This window comes from Metopolophium dirhodum, chromosome 9, assembly GCF_019925205.1.
Source record: "Metopolophium dirhodum isolate CAU chromosome 9, ASM1992520v1, whole genome shotgun sequence".
NCBI lineage: Eukaryota > Metazoa > Arthropoda > Insecta > Hemiptera > Aphididae > Metopolophium > Metopolophium dirhodum.
This window is the reverse complement of record NC_083568.1, coordinates 6,678,353-6,698,363: the sequence shown is the minus strand read 5'-3', so window position 1 is coordinate 6,698,363 and position 20,011 is coordinate 6,678,353. Positions and strand designations below refer to the sequence as shown.

Below are 20,011 nucleotides of genomic sequence, written 5' to 3'. Positions count from 1 at the left end.
GGTCGCTCCTTGAACGATATATTGTGCACCGGACCGAAGCTGCAAGTCGATCTACGCGATATTCTACTCCGCTGCCGTATGCATCGATATATTCTGTCCGCCGACATTGTCAAAATGTACCGACAAATGTTAATTCGTCCAGAAGACAGGGCATTTCAACATATTTTTTGGCGTGACGCGCCTAGCGACGACGTCGTTGAATTTCAATTGTGTACCATCACGTACGGCCTCAACTGTGCGCCGTATCTAGCCATACGTTGTCTACACGAGCTCGACAGCCAAGACGGTAATCGGTTTCCGTTAGCCAAAGACGTTCTCACCAGAACCGCCTACGTCGATGATATCGTCATCGGCGCCGACACTGAAGAGCTATTGTTACGTCGAAAAACGGACATCGTCGGTCTACTGCGCAGCTGTGCCTGCGAGTTGAGTAAGTGGACCAGCAATAGCACCGCCGTACTCGAGTCTGTTCCTTCCGGGGACCGAGTACAGGCCATATCATTCGACCCTCAAGAAGAACACGCCGTGAAAGTTCTCGGCCTGCACTGGGACACGAACACCGACAAATTTGTTTATCATACCAGCCTTCAACAGACTTCGTCTACGAAACGAGAAGTGTTGTCCGTCATTGCCCGCCTATTCGACCCCATCGGCGCCCTGGGACCAATGCTACTGTGGGCAAAGTGTTTTATGCAGCTTTTGTGGAGCAAGAAACTCGGGTGGGACGATCCGATGCCTGACGAGTTGCAATCCATGTGGCAACAGTTCTGCACAGAATTACCACTTGTGTTCGATTTAAGCCTACCACGTCACATCGAAGCCACTTGTCAACAGGACATCCAGCTGCTAGGCTTCGCAGACGCGTCGATCAAAGGATATGCGGCTACCATTTACCTTCGTCTCGTCGATGCCGCCGGCAATATTTCTGTAAAATTCATTACCTGTAAAACTAAGGTTGCGCCTTTGAAGAGCTCGACCGCCGACGAGTCGCTATCGATACCACGCCTAGAACTGTGCGGTGCTCTGTTATTGGCCCGTACCCTTCACCATGTGCATTCTGTTCTGTCCAGCGAAGTTCCCGTATCTCGTTTGCGAGCATGGTCAGACTCATCGGTCGTCTTGTCATGGTTGACGTCGGACCAAAAACATTTCAAGATCTTTGTAACAAATCGAGTTGCAAAAATAAGTCAATTGCTACCTGGTTGTATGTGGAGTTACGTCTCGACCAACGACAACCCCGCGGATCCAGCTTCTCGTGGACTGTTGCCGAAATCAATGTTGTCCTCGTCCATCTATTGGAACGGTCCTGACTTCCTACGACTTCCCGAAGACCAGTGGCCCCAATCGAGATTTATTCCGCTCACACCAGACCAGCTGCCGGAGACCCGACCGAATGTCATCACGACGTTGGCCGTCAATGTTCATCCGCCTTCACTCGAATTTATTGACCGATTTTCGTCGCTCGGTAAAATGCTGCGTGTATTGTCATACATATTGCGCTACCTGTGTCACCGTCTACGTCGACAACCTGTCCGCGTCGGTCCAATCACGTTTACCGAACGGGAAAGATCGTTATCGATCGCCGTGCAACGCACACAACAAGTTTATTTTTCAGACTTGAGAAAAATGTTAAAAAATGAATCCATGATTTCGCCGCCGTCCCTGGCACAACTAGCACCTTACGTCGACGAAAAGGGTATCATTCGAGTCGGAGGCCGTCTTCGCTTCGCTAGTGCCAGTCAGGACGCGAAGCACCCGATTTTGCTGCCGCGATCCTCACACCTCACCGAGCTGATTATTCGCCACTACCACCTGTCATTTCTGCACGGCGGCTCAAAATTAGTACTGTCAATGTTAAGCCAAAAATTTTGGATTTTGTCGGGTCGCGCTGCGGTTCGACGTATCATATTTTCGTGCGTTCCGTGCACCCGTCACAAGGCTGTCCGCCCTCAGCCGATGATGGCAGATTTACCGTCCTACCGGGTCCAACCGCATCGACCTTTTTCGCACGTCGGGATGGATTACGGAGGCCCGTTCTTCGTGAAAGAACATCGCCGTCGGAATGCGCAATCAGTCAAGGTCTACTTAGCATTATTCATCTGTATGTCCGTTAAGGCAGTCCACCTCGAAATCGTGTCGGATTTGAGCACGGAGGCCTTCCTTGCAGCCTTAGACCGTTTCGTCGCCCGTCGCGGCATCCCGTCCAACATTTATTCGGACTGTGGGACAAATTACGTCGGCGCCGCGCGCCAGCTGAAAACGTTGTTCCGTGATGCCAAAGTTCAAGATCGTCTGTCATCACATCTGACCTGTGCGTGGCACTTCAACCCGCCCGCCGCCCCACATTTCGGTGGAATTTGGGAGGCTGGCATCAAAAGCACCAAATATCATTTCAAGCACGCCATCGGTCAACAGGTGTTGACATATGAGGAGTTCCTCACCTTGACCACCCGCATTGAGGGTATTTTAAACTCGAGACCAATCACGCCAACATCATCCGATCCGCACGACTTGAGTGCGCTAACGCCCGGGCACTTTCTGATAGGACAGCCGCTTCAAGCTTTACCCGAACCTGACCTCACCGACGTCCAAATCAACAGGCTGAATCGTTGGCAACTCATTCGACAGTGTCATCAATCCTACTGGAAACGGTGGTCACGTGAATATTTATCTACACTACAAGGACGACACAAATGGTTCAAGTCATCTCCGAATTTGACGATCGGTGACATGGTCATCGTTGAGGCCCCCTCTCGACCACCAACTGAGTGGCGTCTCGGTCGTGTCACCGAGGTCCACCCGGGATCAGACGAGGTTGTTCGCGTCGTGTCCGTGCGCACGCAGGACGGTGTCTACAAACGTCCGGTAGTGAAACTTGTGCGTTTACCAGTCGAGCCCTGATCTTATCCTCATCTCCCAAGGTCCTCATTGTTTATTATTCTTTATTTTTTTTGTGTGTGCAACAGTCACATTCTCGTTCATGTTATTTATTTATTTGTCTATTGATGAGTGTCAGGTACAATGTAATTTTTTTTAATTATTATTTATTTCCATGTTATCATGTATTTTTTTTTTTTTTCGCACCGTATTTGTTGTAATGTGTATGATCTGAACTTCAACGTCCATATTCATGTTTGATGATCTCTTGAAAGACGCCCTGGTCTTTCAACGCGGGGAGGAAATGTTGGGTACACAATCGGCGGTTCGTATTTCCGCGCGGTTGTATGCGATATGACTAGGTCATAATGTTGTCACCCTGCCGCCCAGCCGCCGAAAAGTGTGCGAGCGAACTTTGCACCTCCAGAGTGGGGACGGTCTCGCCACAGTCGTGCCTCCAGCGATCCGCACCCGCCGCCATGCAAAAGTCGTCGCTTCTAAGCCGTCTAGGCAACATGTTGTTTTTCCGCCGTCTTGGCACTTTTATTGGTAAACCACATTTTTAATCAACGCGATCCGGTGAGCCTTCGCTGCTCACGAACTCATCGTGTATGTACGTTTTGTTGTTTTCTTCGCGTTTCGAGTTCTGGCCGTCCGCGCCGACACCGCGGCTTGATTTATTGTCCGCCGCCCGTCCGAGCTTCGCAGTGGGACCCCGGGCCGTGGTTGCCCACGTGTTTGCAGATTGAGCCGCCCGTGTTCTTCTCATGTCGCGCCGTGCGTAGTGCCGACAACGTGTATCGCTCGACCGCCTGTGTCGTGATACAACACCGTTTATTAGTTTTTCCGTCGCTCGCCCGACTCGCTGTGCGTTTCGAGCCCTGCTCGCTTCGCACCCACGTGTTCCGCCCGCCCGTCCTACGCAGTGCGAACCGTGGTCAAGCCATTTTTTTGTTGTCGTTTGTGCCGCGTCCCTACGCCGCGACAATCAATGTTTTCGCGTGACCGTTTCGCGACCTCCCTCTAACGGAAATACGAGTTCGTGTCCGCGTCGTCCAACACCTCGTCTTTACGTTTTGTACGCAGTGTCGTCGACCCATTCGTCGAAAGCGACGGGAGTGCAAGTGACGCCAGCCCCGATTGCCGCCCGCAGCTGTTGCAACGCTCCACTGGGTCAACTGCCGCGCCATCGTCGTGGTATCATCTTCCGTCCTTATCAGGTCGTACACACGCGATTTATTTGTCAACAAACACTATTTTCTTTTGCATTTGTATTACTTTTTTTGTTTCTTGATTTATTGATTCACGCGATCGTATGTGATCGCGCTTATAATACTAACCCTAGTCAGTAAGAGAGTCTTTTGCAGAACACCACAATAAATTGTTCTGCACCATATTTATCGACCCATTGTTGTTATTGTAATTAGGTACCTCTCATTCATCACCTTAGCACTCATACATCCTAAAGATTTGAACCTAGCTTTAATACAGTCCACTTTCGATCTCTCACTCTCCCCTCCTTACAGGGCTATCGACAGGTACCTACGACTTAAGTAACTACACGCCCGACGCATAACGTGTTGGCCGCCGTCCGTGCGCGCACGTATCCGTCACCGGCTTTACAGGTGCAGCCGTCATCCGCACACGCATTATTACGTATTATTTTTTATGATGATATTATTATTATATAATGTAATATATTATAATATGGCCTGTGTGTAGTGTTATTATGTTAAGCGTTTTAAATAATTATGCCGTCACCGCCGGACGGAATCGTGTTAATATATTCTATATGCGCGGAGAAATCCTTCAGACCCGCTTCTATACGTATTATTATAAATACTCATAGAAGTATGGGCCTATATTGTAAAAAGTACTACACTCGTCGTGAGCCGAGATAAAGTTATTCGCTAACGAGACGCGACCGAGTGACCTATGCTGCTGGACGAACGCGATCTCCGAGTGCACGGGGACTTACACGAAAATCGTATTAAATATTGAAATGCAATCCTTCGAGTTATCGAATATTCGACTTATAGACGTTCGAGTCATCAAAGTTCCACCGTATCGTCGTGTCTTGTGTTTGCTGCAGTTTGTGCCGCCACCAGCGCCCTCTATCGTACGTGTCCGATTTAGTATATAATAAGAGGTTTTCGATGATATTATAATTAATGTGAGCGGTGCGTGCTGCCGACGAGTATGGTCGTATTAGATTTTCATAAAATCGTAATTCTATATATGCGATGCTATACCAGTTGTATCTGTGTTTAAAAACCCTTCATCTATTCACCAGGGTAAAATTAATCAATCTTTCTATCGTTTTCCGTTTTGTTTCAGTTGAAATATATAATACTGATATTACATAGATTAATTTTATGATTTTCCACTTCATAATTCTGGACATATTTTTTTTATGAAAACGCAAAAAACTGGAGACGCATTATTCGACCAATGATCAAAACCCAACGGCGTAAATCAAATATCGTTGAGATTGGTATTCGTCCGCATGTGTTTACATCCGAAAAAAATGTCCAGAATTGAGAAAGCAAATCACGATCGAAAATCATAAAAGTAATCAATGTATTGTCTTCATAAGTTTATTTGATTTTAAATTGTTTTTTAAAACATAACATATTTAAAAATAACATTAATTAAACATAAACATACATTTTTAAATTTTATAATACCTGCACAGTACACGTGTCATATTATGTCTACTAATTATAATAGTATAGGTAATATAACTTGCAACTAATGGTGACCATTTCAATAAACAATATTAAAATATTCTTTTTTTGTGAGCCAAAACTAATTGTTCGTGTGATCCAACCCATAGCAATCTATAGGCGTTACAACACCCTCCAAGTTGAGGAAATCTATTGATATAAATTTGGCTGAAAACGGTCCAGTAGTTGGGGAGGACAGAAAAACAAAGAAACAATGATTTTTATACATATTTGACATTAATAATATAGTACGTTATTATATATAGGTTAGGTATACTAATAATATATCATTATAAACAATATAAATACAATATGTTTATGTACCAACGCGACGACAACACTAAATCTTGTGACGTGCCTGCAGACGACGCGTAATATAAAAAAAAATTGCAATTTTTCCAATTTCCGAGCATTCGACAGCATACGACGCGTATATTATTATCGCATAATAGGAATTATTATTATTATTGACATGAATTTCCGTTTCCTCTCGGCTGATCATCGCTGAACACGAGGCGACCGTTGCGCCTCCTCCATTGACCGAACAAATCCTATGGTTATATATCATCGACGAGTCGTCGTTCATACCTACGTCGTGTCCGCCGGTCTTCTGTCTGTCATATATTATAATATTATATCATAAGTCCACTTGAATACAATAATACGCATACGGTGGACGTTATTATTATTATTATTATATTTTTCATATAACAATCGCCATAACGTAAAGGACCCGAGGAGGTGTACATCAAAAGCGTCGGCTGTCGACGGTCGTCGTCGTCGTCGTCGTCGTCGTATAGTCGCCCAAAATATAACTTCAACACACACCGACGGGCGCGCACGCGCACTCGCGTACGACTAATACGTTTTTATTAGTTTTACGTAATAATAATATCTTTACCGTCCGTCCGGCAAAATCCAATCATGTTAACAGGTATGTGCCCCCGGGGGCGCCGGGCCACGCATTCCGTAGTCTCCTCTCCGCCGCCTCGTCCGCTGCGCCAGTCCTCCTATACCGCTGCAGCATCGCTCTCTTTCCTGTATACGTCCCCTCTCCTCCATTATTATGCCTATGCGTTTATGATAATAATATTATTATTACAACACTATCGGTCCTATACGCGCTGTGCATCGCACTACGACTACAACACGCGTACACGTGCGGCGGCGATATTGAGTCGTTATTATCGTATGATAATATATTATAATTTTGTTGTTAAATTATTATTTGCTATTCGAGACAACTACGACGGTGACCGGATTTATCGGATCGGCGGAAAGGTGGACGATCGCGCAAGTGACGGATCCAGGGGGGGGGCATTCGCTCCCCCTTCTAATCCCCGTAGTTTCCCTTTGTTTTACACTGTGTTTAGCCAATTTATGTACTTTTTATACATTTTCCACTTTCATGCCCCCCCTCCCCCCCAAAAAAAATAAATGGATCTGCCACTGGATCGCACGGCTGCGGCACACGTCGTGTAGCTGCATCGTCAAACGAGAAGGGAATATTATGTAGGAAAAGGGCGAGCGGTATAATATAAACTGTGATGGAGAGATGAAGAGCTGCTATTATCATAGGATGATTGTCGATTACAGTATTGTTTCGACGCCTTTGTACGCGAAAATAAAGAAGACGCGGTCGCGTGGTGATGAGTGGCAAAAACGGTTGTCCGATGTTAAAAATATGATCGTGGTGCCCGGTGGCGGAAGACGTGGGGAGTAGACATGTTTATTTTACCCCAAGCGCATATTATTTAGGTATACCTTCCTATATTACCTATAAAGTATACTATAAGGTAACCTACCGTTGAGGAAGGCACATAAAAAGCTAATGTGTTCGAATTGCACTCGGTTTATATAACGTGATGTGTGCAATCTAAACATTGCCTTTTTTAAAACCGGGTGCAATTTATTATTCGAACACTTTTGCTTAGGTGAGAAGTGCAGTTCGACATTCCCCGCCGTTGTGATAGTAGTTGACGAGAGAGACTGTGGTGAGAAAGTGAGAGAGAGTGTATGATAACGACGACCGGTTGTTATACGAAGAGGTGGTAAATCAATTCCCTGTGCGATAAATAGGTCCACTCAACCAAATATACTGGTGTTTTTAATAAAAATGTAGGTTGGTTTAACAATTTGTTTGTTAATATAGCGTTAATAAAATCTTTATTAATTTAGAAGTATAATATTTGTTAATTTAAATAATAAATCAATAATACGTATCATTGATTCTACAATATGTTTATCAATGCTTCGGATAAGATTATTATTTAATTGATCGAGGATTTATTTGAATCAACCATCGTTTTGTTAATTTAATCACTCATTTGTTTAAAAAACAAAATATTTTGTTAAAACTACAAATTACCTTTATCACTTATATTTGTTGATTTAACCAATGAATTAATAAGATGTTTTGTTCATTCTACAATATATTTTATTAATACCAATAGTTAAAATGACGGATAATAATTTTTTTTCTTATTATTAATAAATTATTCATATATCGTATAAATATAATTTTGTTAAATCTAAAAAATATTTATATTATTTATAAGTAAAGTGAAATCTCCCCAACGGACACCTCCAAATAGCGGACTTTTTTGGGAATAAACTATAAACATCTACAACCTAAACCCTTTGAATAGCGGACACAATTTCAGTGACATTTCAGACATTCTCAGTGTCTGCTTAATAGAGATTTCAGAGGGTATATGTAAAATAGTAGATTAGTGTCATAATTTATTTGTTTGAAAGAAATAAAAACAGAATACATTTTAAAATATTTTATTAAATGTATTATCTAATCATTAAACATATAATATTAATATATAATAGTCCTAACACAGTAACACAAATATATTATATATTAACATTAAAAATAGTGTATAATATTATAATTATTATTAAACAATACACATATTAAGTATTAGGTATACCTAAAGGTAATTTATAAAAAATTAAATCTGTAGGTACCTATAGAAGTATAGATGTACATCGTACATGCAATTAGTTAAGTATGTATAATATTGTAGTTTGGCAATTTAACTATATACATAATTATTATTTATAGTCACTAGTCTAGTAGGTATATACAAGTGCACAACTAACAATAACAATATTATGTGCCTATATGGCTATATATAGATTATAAATACAAAATAGTTACACAATAAGCAAATTAATTTAAAATAACATAATATAAGTAACAGGTTATTAGATAATATTATAATAACAAAAACAAAAAAACTAATATTATATATAAAAACAAGCAGGTATATTAACTATTATTATGTATATTATTTAATATTTATTATTATAATTTTTTTTTTTTGACAATTTCATAAGCTGTATAGGTAGGTATATAATATTTAATAAAATGTATAATAGGTATTCATAACACGATTACAAAGAAATAATAACAAAGTTATTTATAATCATCATATCAAAAACAGAAAGTATTATCTAATGGTAAATGGTAATATATCTAGGTACCTACCTATACTCTACAGTCTATACTATGTGTATACCTTATATTATATTCTACACATTTTATCATATTAATTTTGATTTTAATTCATTTGAAATTTGTTTTGATAATACGTTTGACTTATCATACTTAGTTGTTATATTGTAAAAAAAAGTTTGTATAAACAGCCATACGTCACCAGATTCTAGAGGATATTCCACGTTGAAGACATGGAATATCTTAAAACATATATCAAACGCCTTGTAGGCAGAAAACATTTTGTATTTAATATTATCGAAATACACTAGAATTTGTTTAGGATCAAATAATGATCCTACAACTAACAAGCATGGCTGTAATGGACCGTTTTCAGCCATCTTTTTCAATGTTAACTCCATCTCCACCGCTGTTGGAGTTACAACCAGGAATGAATTCTGTGAGTCCCTTATACTAAATTTTATGAAACCTCTTTTTCCATTACTATCTTTAGTTGATTTTTTTGAGGTGGGAATGAAAATACAATGCAATAAATACATTATTATCAACGTTTTTGAATCTGGAAACAAAATTAATTTTATTCAATTTTATTTTTATTATTCTACTAAGTATAAGCTTTAAATATAATATATTTAAAATATATTACATAAATCTACCTAAGATGTATAAATACTGCTTTGGTACATAAAGACAATTATAACATCTAAATGTTTAAATTAAATAAATATAGGTATATAAATAATTACCAGTTGACATATTTTGCATTGAACTAAATGTTTCTAATAATTTTTTGCTTTCACAATCTCTTACTCTCTCTTTCAAAATGTTAATTAAATTATTCATATTCTCTTCAAAAACAGTTTTGAAATTTGTGTAATCGCTAAACACATTTTGAAAATCTATATCAACCTAGAATGAAATAGACAGTAATTTTTATTTTTTTTTAATTAGAACAAACAATAATACCAATCATGTGTTTTATTATACCATAAAAATAATAATATTATAGACATACAAGAATTTATACAATTAAACTAGACAATTTTTAATTTTTTTGTAATTTTCAGTATTTTTAATTATAGGAGTTTTACACTAAGTACAACTGAAAATATATTTAGTAGGTACCTAAATTATAAATGTAATAATGTATACATAATTTCCTACCTATATTATATACAATCCATTAATCCATAAAAATATATATTTTTTTTAGTAAGGACTTTAGTAAGGACAATATTAATACAACTGTAGGAGTCTATTACAGTTGTATTATTAATAATACATTTATTTTCAAATGCGTATAAATTATATAGTGATCATTGCAATGTAGAAGTATAGGTAACTAGAATACATAATTAAACAGAGGTGAGGCCTAAGAGAAAAAATACTTATTTTCATAGAATATCTATGAACTTATTAAATAATATTCAGACTTACAAGTTTATAACCCATTGGTTGAGTATACTGTTGCCATTTATTAAAAATGTCTGTAGCATTATTTTGTTTTATATAATTTAGACGGTAATTAATAGTTTTTCTCCAAATTTCTTCTATTTCTGGCCATGTTAGATCTTTATCATTTAGATATGTCGACACTAATTCAGAATCAGGGTCAGTAGCTGTAAATTATATACATAATACTATAAGAATTAAGAGTAAATATTATATTCTGTGTTACCTATATTAAACTATTGTTTTTAAAGATAGGTTGATAGGTAGGTATACATTATTAATTTAAAGAAGCTTAGGGGGGAGGGGAATATTTTAAATCAGCAGTGGTCAGGTGGCAGAGGCAGTTTGAGTACTTATGCAATATTTTTTGGTACAGATTCTGAAATATATTAGGGGTTAGGTAGGTTGACGCTAACCTTTATATGTACAAAATTTACATTTATTATAAAGTCCACTGAAGACATGGGTGGGTGGCTACGTATGTCATGTACCATGTGTCTTACAACACCTAGTATCATATTTTCAAACTGCCCGTGTCAGGTGGTACCTAGGTTGTAGGTATGTTAGCCGTTTACTCCACCAGTGACTGTGTTCACCATGGCAGTATAAAGCAAATATAGTATAATAGGTACTAATACTAACACATAGGTAACTTAAATAAATGTTGAATTTTCATAAGTTAATACAAATTGAAATATTTTTCGAATAATTATTTAAAATTAATCATATTACCGAGTATACTATTATCTTTGTCTATTGTACGACTCAATGGTTTTGAAGATCTCTCTTTACCAATTGCTGCAGGTATTAAACCATTTTGTTTCATATACCTTATGGTATTATAATATTTGGCATATAATTTGCCTTTAGGTGAACTATTTTTGGCATCTTTTAGAAAATAAGTATCCTATAACAAATTACAAGCACATTAAATTACATAAATTTTATCAATTCTTAGGAGAAATAATATAAACTAGGTACCTACTTTGATTTCTGTGGGAAAAGTTCCAATTATAGCATCAGCTACTAAATTAGCCAACCTAAATGTCATATGGGATTCTCTTTTTATTAGGTCATTAATGATAATTTCCACTAATACATTTCTACAACTCTCATTGAGAATGTTATGTTTTTCAAAATAGTTCAGAACAAAAGATCCTTGAGGATAATTTTTCAAAATGGTATGTAATTGAAAAATTTGATTTTCAGTTGTAACTTTTGAGACCTTTTGAGAAATTTCATCAGCATTATTTATAATAATTGCAGATGTCTTATAAACTGTGGTGTGTTCTGAGTTTTGAATTAATGATGCCTGATATTTTTTAACTTTGCTTTCAAATTTTATTCTGGGTCCCAGTGGAACATTTGACAACAATATATTGAAATGATTATCATTCATTAGCCCTAAGGCCTCTAAATCCATTTGTTGCTCTAAAATAAAATAATAAATTTTAATAAAACATTTTTATATTTGGTTTAGTATTGTTACCTATACATATTTGGTACAAACAATCAAGATTCCATTCTATAAGGAGGTTTTTTAATTGATCGTTATCAACAGATTGAAAACTTGTTGAATTTTCTGATGTACTGGCAAGTGGTGTGTCATCATGCATATTGGTTATTAGATGGATACTACTAGTATCCATTATAGAACGAAACTCATTATCATTATTTAATAAATTATCGATTGATGTGTATTCAATGTTATCTGTAGTGTTTTCATCTCTTTCATAAAATATATTCATTTTTTATCTCTATTAATAACCTATTTGACATTAATTTAGAACATAACTCATATATTTACAAAGTAATAATAATTAAATACAAATAATAATTGAAGTAGAATTATATACATAAAAAAAATATACATTATATATATACATTGTACAGTGTTCACTACCTATACACTTATATAATATTATCTTAAAAATATTCTTTTAGTTTTAGCATTAAATTACCATTAGATAATTCATTAATATTCACTGGTGGCCCACTACAGTCCTCTGGACTCAAAATAGTTTTTAAAATGATTGTTTTTGTTTTATTTACTTGATATGCTCTAAGATGGGAGTTATAAAAATCAATTTCTATTTGTTGTACAATAAACTGAACTCTGGAATTTTGCTTAACAAATATAATTTCTAAAATTTCATATACACAAATTTCATCATTAAAATGTGTTAAGAAATAACCTATTTTATATAATGTACCTTTAAATTCTATCTGTGAGTAACATATATATTGGTCACTTGTTAAATGTAGAACTCTTAAAATAAGTTGATTGTAATTACTATCATTCACATATTTATTATTTAAATTTATTTTAACATTAAGAGAAGAATTTAGAATATTGTATGCAAATTTGTATTGATATTTTTTGGCTAAGGACAAACAAATATTTTTCCTTGATGTAATAGCATGTGCATATAGTTTCATCTCTTTGTGTTTAGCCTCATACCTAAAACACCAAAAATGTTTAGGAGGACCAGAGTATTTGATAATATTTGGATAATGAACTAATAGATGGTGTTTAGGTTTTAACGTATCCTTGAACAATGTGATATAGTCATAATTATGCTTTTCTATTAGTTGTTGTAGATGGAAAATTGTTGCATAAGAAATTTGACATGTGAGTAAAATTTCAATGATTTCCAAAAAATTTAAAAAAAATAACCACACATTATCATCCTCGGGAATTAAATCTCCTATCATTAAAGAAAAATAATAAACAAATGTCATCATTTCTCTCGCTGACATTTTTAAGTGAAAGTTTGTTATATGAATAGGTTTTATAGGAGGTGATATATTTCCTATTTCTATAGGGCCATAGTTAAAATGCTTTTTTCTATAATTTAATGTTTCTAGAGAAAAGATCTTGACCTCCTCAGTATAATAATTAATTATATGACACAAATTATAATGACAAATACCTTCGAAGATATCATGCATAATATCAATACTATAATTAGTAGTTACATGAAAAGAATTTATCTTATTTAAAACTGAATCTTTATAAATACCAGTTTGCTTGAAGTCATTAATCGCAATATCATCTACATAATTTAAAGAATTACGGAGTAATGAAGGATTTTCTTTACATAAATGTTTAGTTACTGTTTTATGAACCTTGCAAAACCTACAAAAAAAATTTGCCGAAAATGATTTACTAAATTCGGTAATAGTGTTTAATCCTAAATTATCACCAAGAAATAGTCCTAAAATAAAATGTACTTCTTGTGTACCATTTTGAGTAACTATATTGATTCCATTTACCTCAAGATCATTTATTTGGCTTATTAATTTATTTAAACATATATCATTTCCAAATTCCTTCATGTCTACAGCCTTTATGAGAGCAGCTAAATGTATGTTTATAAGTTTTGATTGATCAGATAAAGGGAAACTATAATAAATTGCTGAAATAGAATGTACAGATGCGTGTGAACCTAATGGGTTATTGATTTCAAAGTCATCTATATACATAAAATATGGAATGACAATTTTATTTTTATATGGAGCAATTTTATCTTTCCATAACTGCCCTTGAATAAAGTGTTTAATTTGTGTTTCATTATTTGAGCTGATTTTTAGCTGTTCATACATTTTTAAAGTAATATCAAAATTGTTTTCATGTTCAAAAAAAGTTTTAAATTGAAAATGTAATGGTAATAATACACCTTTGGTAACACTGTCATTATATATTGTTTCACCATCATTACAAACTAAATTAATTTCATCATTTATATTAAATTGTTGGATATTATTAAATAAATTATTTTTGATTAACCAACTGTTTAAAGAAAACTCTGTGCTACAAAAATCAAATGTATTTGTAATTGCTGTTGTAATTGTGTGTAAAGTTGATAATAAAATAGGTTCTTTAATTAATTTTTGTGTGAAACTAGTAATTAAGTTTTCTATTGGTTTAATTAAATTTTTTTCTATTTCACGTTGGATTTCGAAAACATCTTTTCTACTAAAATTATTTTTACTAAGCAACGATAAGGTAAATTTTACTGCAGAAGTATGAAATGAGTTGATAGCATTATTAATGTCAAAAATATCATCTACCGGTGCAAGTAATATGGGGTTGTCATCAGTGGTATTATAGGTATCAGTGGTGGCATAATTATGGTTACCATGTTGAGGTGAATCTATTATGTGACTCAAATTTGTAACAATATTATCACTTTCATTATTATTGTTTAAATTATTAAATATTGTTGATCGAGTTGGTACAATAATAGGTTTCCTTGCATGTTTTATTGATACGTGTTTTTTAAAATTTTTTAAATTAGGAAATGATTGAGTACATCCAAATTCTGTACACTCATATGTACTTGAAGATTTTAGTAAGTGAATTATTTTATAATGTACCACCAGTGCCGAAAAAGTTAAAATATTTTTTTTACAAACAAAACAAATCATATTATTTAATTAATAGTAGCACTTAAAACAATATAATAATAAACTTTATATATTATTTGATATAAGTAAATAGGTATACTTACTAACTAAACAATTGTATAATATAAGATGTATCTACAAATTAATTATCCTAAAAAAAAAAAAAACTATTATTAGCCTTCATTTATTACTATTTTCTATCTTGTTAATTAAGCATGCTTTATTTTATTGTACCTATATTTTAAGCTAAACTAGAAAACAAAATTTTTATGAAAATGTGAATGACAGTTAGTGTATAAATTTCTAGTGTTGTAGGTACCATATTAGTTAATTAATTATCATAATTTACATCATAAAATTTAAAGTGCACAGTGGGTACTGTATATATATATATAAAAAATAACTGGTAATAAAACTAGTAACAAGTAAGTCCAACTTTCAATATTTATACATCAAACATACATTTAGAATATTATAAATTCAAAATATAGGTATATTGGTACAAAAATGTAAAAACTAATAATCATCAATTTAAAAAGTAATAGTTTTTTTTTTAATATAGATCTATAATAGGTGTATTATTTTTAATCTTTAGCACTACAAATTACATTGAAATAAAACTTTGAAAAATACGAAAATTTAAAAAATAATTGATGACTAAATTAAAATGAATTCCAGAAAATGATCGGCGACTGCATTAAAAAAAAAACTATTCTGTATAAAAACTATATTGTATATTTAAAACTATAATATTTATGTACTTACACAGATTTTAATTCAGAATTGGATATCAGAATACGACAGGCGATATCTATAGGCAGCAGAGAGCAAAGAAACTAGAGAAACGTTCTGTTCGATGTCAAACTTTGGAGTAATGGCTAGCTGGTTTATAATTTTGAATGTATGAGTAGAAAATGGTTGAAGTTTTATTTTGCGATCTCATTAGACTTTTCTCGTAATATGCCATTATTGATTACTTAAATAAGTAAACCATAGTTTTCGCAGTAAAACTTTCATATACTTAATATAATTTGCGTACCTACTATATCTGTAGTAAGATAATTATGATGATTAGCTAATAAACTAAAATATGGAAAACATTAACTGATTCAGATTTCCAGAGAATACGTACAATTTCACATACTTAATTATTAGAAAAATAATGTAGGTATCTATAAGGTTTAAAATAATATTACCGGTACCACTAGTATTGAAACTTAATAGTTATTAGTTACTACTAACTAGTATAGTATAAGATATAAGTAATAATAATACCATACTTACCTTCAAATTAAGCGACTCCTCGTAATCCTTAGTTTCATTTTTTTCATTTAGGTAGGTACAGCTTTAATGTACTTCAGAATATACAATTTAAAAAGATTATTATCTAAAATACTGAATTCATAATTTACCGCGAACATCATAACTTTTATGAAGTAAGGTACAAAAAAAAGTTATTGAAATTTGAAAAAACATAAAAAACGGATTTTAAATAACAATAATTTTTTTGTTTCAATGATAACAATTGGAAAAACGGTAGGTACGACGGAAATTATTGTCTTCTTTATAGTATTGTGTATAGGTATGAATTTCTTTTTCCCGAAAAATAATTGTTTACAAGCATGCTGTTTACGGGCATGTGCCGGTTTCTTAAGAGATCTACTCCACACTTCCGCTTTTTAAGGGGTTATATACGTAATACTTTTTAATAATTTATGCCCAATCTCGATGTATGAAGACATAAGTTAATTGGTTATGAAAATATATAGAAGTATTGAGCCGAATTGTTATTTTAAACATAATATCTATAAATTTAATACTATACATTTTTAAATTAATAAAATCTGTATTAATTGTTCAACTATATTTTGTTGAATAATAACTTTAATATTTTGTAAGATCTAAAATCCAAATTGTCATTTTGAACATAATGTTTATTAAATTAATAATCTATTTGATCAAAATAATAAAAAAAGTTCCATTTTAAAAATTTAATTTATTAATTTATCACCTAAATATTTTCTAAATTCTACAAACCCAATTTATTATTATAAACACATTATTTATTAATTTTATAATATTTTTGTATAACTAATAAAATTATTATTATTTCAATAAATGTATATTTATTAAAAATTGATAATTGCATATTATTATTTATACTAGTGATATTTGGTTCAGTGTCCGATGCAGCCGCCGGTTGGCAGTTGTCAATCGAAAAGATGGCGGTGGTTGTCGCCTGTGTGCGTATAAAGGAATATTATAGGTAGTTCACACCGCCCGGAGCAGATTGTGCACCGGCCGAGGTGGATAAAGTGTGAACACGACGTGTGTCATTATATATTCTTCGGCATATTATATTGTACTTAGGTCGAGTGTATATATACGCATTGTAATGGGTAAACAAAACGCTTTTGATTTTTTTCCCCTCGTTGTTCTCTGCGGCGGCGCACCGTAGTGCAGCCTCGAATTGATTTATTTATTAATTAATTAACCACCCGCGAGGCTATACGACAGCACAGCGGATAATTAAATTTAAATGTAGAGCCAATTAGAAATAGTTTTATCGGCGGCGTTCAGAAACATATATATACGTGCATTTAGCATATCTCGGGATGCACTGTACAGAAATCGCGGTTTTCTTCTAATTACATATTACATTAAAAGGCTTCCCTATTGACAATATATGTCTTGATTTCAGTGTATACCACTTTGGCACTTTAAGGCCGATCAATGATTGTGAATGGAAAAGATAAATAATATTGACAACTCGTTTAATTATATAATTTTTTTATCACAACTTCAATCGTTAGATACGGAGACTTGGAGAATAAAATGTATATATATATATATATATATATTTTTTAATTTATACAAATATATACATTTATTTATTGCTCTATGCTCGACACAGACATACGGTAGTTAATATAGCTATATGTACTTAAACAATTTAATGAATTTACTTCAATATTATTATGTTTGAGTTTGAGTGTTTTGAATGTTTCTTGTTTATATTATAATATTATCATAAATCGTATACACAAAAAAATACACAAAAAAATCAATAAATAGTAAATACCTCGGGTCTTAATAGCTATTATAATCTCGGTGAACGAGTTTTTTTTAATGCCTATTAAAAAGTTAAATTTGTAATGCCTATTTACGCGTTTAAAATATGTTTTTACATCAGATTTATAAATATTCCTTCGTGTAGTTAAACAAGTATATCGTACTTAATACAAACTACGATTAATTTTTATTATATGATCATTTAAATTATTATTGATATTTAATTTAATATATTATTATTAACATATACCTATAATGTGTTTGAATTATATGTTATAATTTATAATATCATTATATTAATATATACTAAGTGCTGTTCTTGGGATGTGACTGCAGTATTGCAGCCTGCAGGGATTGTTAAAAATGGAAATCTATTGATTTATTTGGTTGTTGATACGAAAATTGCTGTAAAAACAATTTTGCCAATATCATAATTATAATAGAAATTGCAATAGTTACCTAAATCATAAAAAAAGTAGACTTTATTTATTAGCTGTCAAAAACTAGGTATTAAAAATATGTTGAAACGTATATTAGAATATAATGATTCTACATTTTTTCAGTCTTAATCACCAATACTAACATAATAGTAATGATAAAATAAATGACTGATTTTTTAATAATATGTAAAATTTAAAATATATTTAATATATTTTAATAATAATGTTGGGTGTTTCCTAGATCCATATTTTGTCTACGGAATTTTTAATTAAAAATATTTTAATTCAATTTTTTTTTCTTTCTTGTGTTATACTATCTAGGTCGACACTGACCACTGTTGGACGTTTTACTATTTTATACCTTGGAAGTGTATAAAATTAGAATTTGTATACCGAACTGATTGCCACAGATGGTTGCAATGATTTATTTGATTCCGTGCGCGATTTATATGCAAATATTAGCATAAACACACACGTATATTGTAATAATGTTATATATACGTTTCGGCCACCTGTAAAAGTATAATAATAATAATAATAATATGTACGACCGTACAGGTATAATAATATTATTATAATAGGTATAGCGTGAAAACCGTTATCTAGCCATCTAGGTTAATCGTATGAAAAAAAAAAATTTTAAAATGTCACCGTTTCTTCCGAAAAAAATAAACTTTTCAGTGGGATTTGGGTAAACGTGCGCACCGGTGTGTTGTTGTTATAAACTATAATAAACTACGCCAAGACATAATTGTACGAAAATGGAAAATGTACGTTAGGTTACGTTTATTTAAATAGAAATTTACTATATATATACAAAACTGCGTTTCGATTGACAGCTGCAGCTGATGTGTGTCGTCTAGCCGTTTCGTATATTATAATATATTCTTCGTCGCGCGCAGCATATGTTTATTTTAAGCGAGTCGAACGGCCATCAAGTAAATAATAATCATTCATATATATATATATATTGTATACCTCTAAAGTAAGTTTTAGCCGAATAATTTCTCAACAGTAGTGAAGCCAATTATTATCTCACTAATCCGACCGCTCGTTTACGGTTACAGAAACTCACTGCCGTGCTGCAGTGCGACTTCCAAAATAAATACACTCGTAAATGATATTATTATGATTTATAATACAATACGATGTATAGGCGCGTCGTCTATACCTATGTAATATTATATATATTACACGTTATATTATTGTTTCTCGGGCGTTTAAAAAACGTGGCACTCGGTTCAATATTTTATGGCCCGCGGATAGTTGCAGTATAATTAATGAACAATAAATAATTGACTAAAAAGAATCATACGATTTTCCTTACAATACTATATTATATGTTAGTGCGGCCCAACAATAGTAAACTATTCAATATATATTTGGCCCAGTGTGACATTCCTGATGTAGATAATTTACGGTATAATATGAGACGTGCAGAATAGCAATATAAAATATCACATAATTTAATATTATTTTATAATTATTTGAAACTTCAATGCCTATACAATTTATATCGGTATACACCGTTCATTATAATATAGGTAGGTTTACAGTATAGGTACTGC

At 33.4% G+C, this 20,011-nt stretch overlaps 1 protein-coding gene and 2 long non-coding RNA genes across 3 annotated transcripts in view; 1 reads left to right on the top strand and 2 right to left on the bottom strand.

Annotated features, from left to right (window-relative positions):
* LOC132952332 (uncharacterized) overlaps positions 1-20,011 on the top strand; it is a 116,431-nt gene that overhangs the window by 22,460 nt on the left and 73,960 nt on the right. The window lies entirely within an intron of this gene.
* The window catches only part of LOC132952331 (uncharacterized), a 92,964-nt gene that overhangs the window by 25,472 nt on the left and 47,481 nt on the right, over positions 1-20,011 (bottom strand). The gene's annotated exons all lie outside the window — the stretch shown is intronic.
* Positions 8,447-12,269, bottom strand: LOC132952270 (uncharacterized). Its single transcript, XM_061024513.1, has 6 exons — positions 12,011-12,269; positions 11,507-11,952; positions 11,254-11,428; positions 10,507-10,688; positions 9,816-9,978; positions 8,447-9,628 (listed from the first exon to the last, which is right to left on the bottom strand). Exons 1-6 carry the CDS (start codon positions 12,267-12,269, stop codon positions 9,159-9,161), a joined length of 1,695 nt encoding a protein of 564 aa, XP_060880496.1. The 3' UTR covers positions 8,447-9,158.